Source organism: Trypanosoma theileri (genome assembly GCF_002087225.1).
Source record: "Trypanosoma theileri isolate Edinburgh chromosome Unknown TM35_Tth_117_V1, whole genome shotgun sequence".
Classification (NCBI taxonomy): domain Eukaryota; phylum Euglenozoa; class Kinetoplastea; order Trypanosomatida; family Trypanosomatidae; genus Trypanosoma; species Trypanosoma theileri.
Genome location: NW_021639959.1, coordinates 2188 through 6937, shown reverse-complemented (window position 1 = coordinate 6937; position 4750 = coordinate 2188). Strand labels below are relative to the sequence as shown.

The window sequence follows — 4750 nt, the reverse complement described above, 5'->3', positions numbered from 1 at the left end:
AAAAAAAAAAAAAAAAAAAAAAAAACCAAAAATAATAACAAAATAATAACAAAAAGGAGACTTGAGGATGTGTTCTGGGTAAGAAAAGCGAGAGTAGAGAGATCTGGTGGGGTTCACTCGATCAGATTTCTTGTAGACTGGTTCTCTCGTTTGGGAACGGGCTACAACAAAAATCATATTACAAGAGCTTGAGGATCCTATAAAATGAAGGGATCTTCTTCTCCTTTGGAACCACTCGTAAGTAGGTAATTTAAGTGCTCTACGGTGTACGGTTGATAGCCGTACCATTGGAGTAATATCCATAAAAAACACGAAGAACAGAAAGAAAAACGTGGTGGTGTGGTGTGTGGGGTCCTTTTGGGTGGGTGGAAAGGGATATGTACGATTGTACCCTCCTAATTCACACCATGGAGTGGAGAATGTCAGTGACGGGGTGGGTGTGTTTTTTTTTGCTGATAATGTCGGAGAAGAAGAGGCGAACCGGCATTCTGAGGGAAATAAAATAATAATAATAAGGATAAATAAAGAGGTAATTGTGTGTGTTACCTCTGTTTGTAAAGAGTGGCATGGTATTACAGTGATGTATGCAGTCATTTTTGTTGTGGTTGTGGGTGAGTGGGTTTTGGATTCCAATTGTGGTGTTGGTATAAATATTATGGTGATGCATTGGTTTCTTTTTTTTTTCTGTTTGCAGTTGTGTTGATTATTGTACAGTCTCTTTTTGTTCTGCTGATGATTTGTGGTATTGTTTTTGTATGTTGCCAGGCGTACACTGTGTATTTTGGTGTTCAAACTGCTTGGTAATGATTTTATTATAATGAGAATACAGACACTTTGTGTATGAATACCGAGTGAGATACTGGAGTATGTGTGTAGAGACGTTTATTCAATATTGTTTTGATACCATTTGTTTTCCATTTCTTCTAAATTCAAGGTGTTGTTTCAATATCTGTGTGACTCTGGGTGTGTTTTATTGTGTGAGTGGTTTACTGTTGTGTTCCCTTATTGGGTTGTGTTTGATTGCTGTTGTGATGTGCACTCTCTCTTTCTCTCTCTCTGTGTGTGTGTGTGGTGCCCTCTACCTTGTGTGTTAAATATGCGTCTCTTTTCTTCCTTTTCCTCTTCTTTCTTGTTACCACAGAACCAAACAACCCACAGTGACAATCATGACAACGATGTTCATCCAACTGCGCCGTGTGGTGTACCTGTTGGTACTCCTGCAGTCCTGTATTTGTGTGGTGTACGCACAAGTATTCAGGGAATCCAAGAATGAAATGAAACACCTGGGTGGTGAGGAGGCGGTGGTGGATCGGGCGAAAGCAGCGGAGACGTTTTTGGCAATTCCAAATTACACCGACGAAGAACTCGAAACCGACGGCGTTTTGGGGGTATCAGGGAATTCGGAGATGTTACGTGCAGTAAGGTATGCGTTAAGGGACGTCAGGGGTGCGGAGGCTCACTTTAATAACGGAATGGCTTGTAGGGCCGAGTGGGAAAAGGTGCTGGCATCAAATAAGAAGGCGGTTGAGGATGCCAGGGAGGCCACAAGGAGCATTGGGGCGCTGGTCGCAAAGATTGAGGAGAAAAGGAACAGGAGTGTAAAAGAAAAGATTGTTTTGAAGGATATCGGCACGCTGGAGTTTAAAAAGCTGGTTGAGGATATACGAAACGTACTGAAAGAAAATAAGGACAAAACACCTAATGGAGAGATGGTATTCAAGGTTGCTAGGGCGGATCAAGCGGAGCGTGTCTGTAAGACCATTCGAATAGAGATAGATCGTGTCATGGGTATCCTAAAGCAGAGAATGGAGGAAGTCACCTTCGATAAGGGGGAATACGAGAAGTCTGATAAGGCAAAGGAAGTGAGGAAGGCGGCGGAGAAAGTACGGGAAACATTGCAAAACGTCACACATCTAATTGGCAATACAACGGTTCGTGACAATTTTTTGATGGGAGAAGCCAAGGCACAACTAAGACTGTGGGAAAAGGCGTACACAGAACTTGCGATCCTGGGGAAGATGGAATTGACTCGAGAGGGGGTGGATACACCAACAGAGATCGAGAAAGAAATTGATGGGGTTCTTCTGGAATTAAAAAAAGATATCGAGGAACCGAAAAAGGTATTCAGCGACCTTGCGAGTAAGACGAATGAAACTACGGTGGCCTCGATGAACGAGATCGACAGGAATGTCAAAGAGGGAGTGGAGGTGGAAATCAAGGCGGAGACCACACGTATGAAGGAGGAGAAGGAAAGGGTTCTCGAAGAAAGGAGAAGAAAAGAGGAGGAAGCGAGAAGAATTGCAGAAAAGGCAAGGAGGGATGAGGAGGAGAGGAAAAGGATTGCGGAGGAAAGGAGAGCAAAAGAAGAGGCGAAAAGAGCTGCAGAAAGGTTGAGGGTGGCTGAGGAAGAGGAGAGAATGGCAGCGGAGAAGGTCAAGGAAGATGAGGCGAGAAAGGCAGCGGAGAAGGTCAAGGAAGATGAGGCGAAACTGGCATCAGAAGAGGCGAGAAAAAGGGCAGAAGCGGCTAAAAAGAAGGAAGATAGCAGCAGCAGTCCTTCATTGGTGCACGGTCCCTTACTACTGCTTCTGTTGTGTGTTCTGGGTTGCACTCTCGTTTGCTAATCGTTGTTCCCATGACACAGTTGCACAGATAACCTTTGTTTGAGTAGATATGGATGGATTGTGAGGTCGCTGTTCTTTTTGGTTGGATATCAGCCCTTCTTTTTCAGTTCGATAAGTCTCTTATTTGCATTTTTTTGCTGAACACATCTATTGGACTCCCTATGGCACTCAACACACGACAAACCATCATTTTGTGAGGGGAGTGTCCTCTTTGTTTGTTCGCATTATTATCTGGGTTCTGTTTTGTCGCCATTTACTGTGCCCTCCTGGTGATGTGTGTGTGTGTGTGTCGCGTGATATTACTAACTATTGCTTTTACCCATGGGAATGGGATGCAATTCCAATGTGTTGTAATTGCCGTGACTGAAATGTGAAGAATGGCAGGAGGTTCAAGACACAAACACGCACACTACCAACCATCCTTCTCTTTGTGTGTGTGTGTTTTCATCAGTAATAAATGGCATGTTATGTGCAGCTGTGTGTTTCTCTTTTGCGTTTCCAATACACCTTGTGTGTCTTGTGTGTTCATTTCCATGGATTAACTCTTTGCTTTTTCATTATTCACAACCCACTGGACAAAATAAATATCAAACGCATGGTCACCATACGTTTACCATATGATAACTTCCCGTAGAGTATAACAAGATGGACATTGCTGTGTCCAGGCATCGCAGAAATGGTTTGTAGTGAATTTTTTTTTTTTTTCATCTTTGCTCTGTCATTATCTGCTTCACGCAGTCACTCTCTTCTGCATTTTTATTTTGGTATAAAGATTGGTGGGTTGTAGGTGTTTGAGTGTATCCCTCTGTTGTGTGTTCCTATGTGTGCTTGGGTTGCTACTCGCACCGCCCACGTAATGAAAACACATTTCTTTGTTCTCACCTTCTCTCTCGGTGGTGTCACTCACAGCGTTGCCACGAAGAAATTTGTGCCCTTGTGTTGTTTGTTGTGTGGCTTGTTTGAGTGACTGCAACCTGCGGGGAGGTGAACGGAGACTGGTTCGCTTCGGCTTCACGTAATGGGTCTGGTTTTTTTGTTCTTTTCGGGTTTGTTGATGTGCCGGTGTGTGTGGATGTTTTTCTCTGGTGAGAGTGTCACCTGTGATTATTGTATTGTGAGTGCTTTGTGTGCTGTTGGTATCCACCTGGTGTTGTTCTTTTCTTGTGTTTTTCTGTTCCTCTCTGTAGGTGTGTGAATTAGTGTACATTTTAGGGAATGCCGCAGTGCCTCTCTGACATGAGCATGTGAGACTGTCATTGTGTGTGTGTGCACTGTGAGTGGGAACGATACTTTTGTTGCTGGACCACTCCACTGCGGCGTCTGTGGGGTTTGTATGAGTGGCATGCTTCGCTTCGGCGGGGCTCGAGGGGCACTTTACGTCCCGAGGCGCTGAACCTTGAGGCCTGAAATATCATGCTCAGGGACTTTGAACTTGAGAGAAAAAGAAGAGTGAGGATGAGGAAAAGAAAGGATGAAACCCGGCAACCAGTCTACGCGCGCAATGCTCGAGGCTCGTTGTCGGGTTTTGCCCTTTTCTTTTCTTTATCCCTCACCCCAAGAAGGGGGAGGAGGAGAACACGACCCCACAACCCAAGGCGGGCGGCCAACTTGTCAGCGTCTTGTGCGCAACAAGAAAAAGAGGGGTGGGGTGTGGCTCCCTGGGGTGTTTCACTTATGAAATGAGTGGGGTGCATTGAATGTCAACGTGACGAGATTCACCGACGCGCGGGTAAACGGCGGGAGTAACTATGACACTCTTAAGGTAGCCAAATGCCTCCTCTTCCAATTAGAGACGCGCATGAATGGATTAATGAGATTCCCTCTGTTCCGAGTTACTATCTAGCGAAACGACAGTCAAGGGGACGGACTTGAAGGGCTAAGTGGGGAAAGAAGACCCTGTTGAGTTTGACTCCAGTCTGGCTCTTTGCGGCGGCATCTGAGGTGTAGTATAGGTGGAAGCGCAAGCAAAAATGAAATACCACCACCCGGAACGTTGCTTCACTTATCGAATGAAGAGACCAATGGGTTTCTCGCGGTCTGTGGGCTATGCACCGTCTGGGTTTGGGATTTTATGGCGGCAACCCCGTCTCCACGGGAGGTGGCGCGTGTTCGCAAGGGCATGTGTC

The 4750-nt window shown here is 45.3% G+C and overlaps 1 protein-coding gene across 1 annotated transcript; it reads left to right on the top strand.

Annotated features, from left to right (window-relative positions):
• Positions 1 to 1166: 1166 nt before the first annotated feature.
• On the top strand, positions 1167 to 2624 carry TM35_001171010 (uncharacterized protein; the record flags this gene model as incomplete). Its single annotated transcript, XM_029031771.1, has 1 exon — positions 1167 to 2624. One exon carries the CDS (start codon positions 1167 to 1169, stop codon positions 2622 to 2624), a length of 1458 nt encoding a protein of 485 aa, XP_028876931.1.
• Positions 2625 to 4750: the final 2126 nt, after the last annotated feature.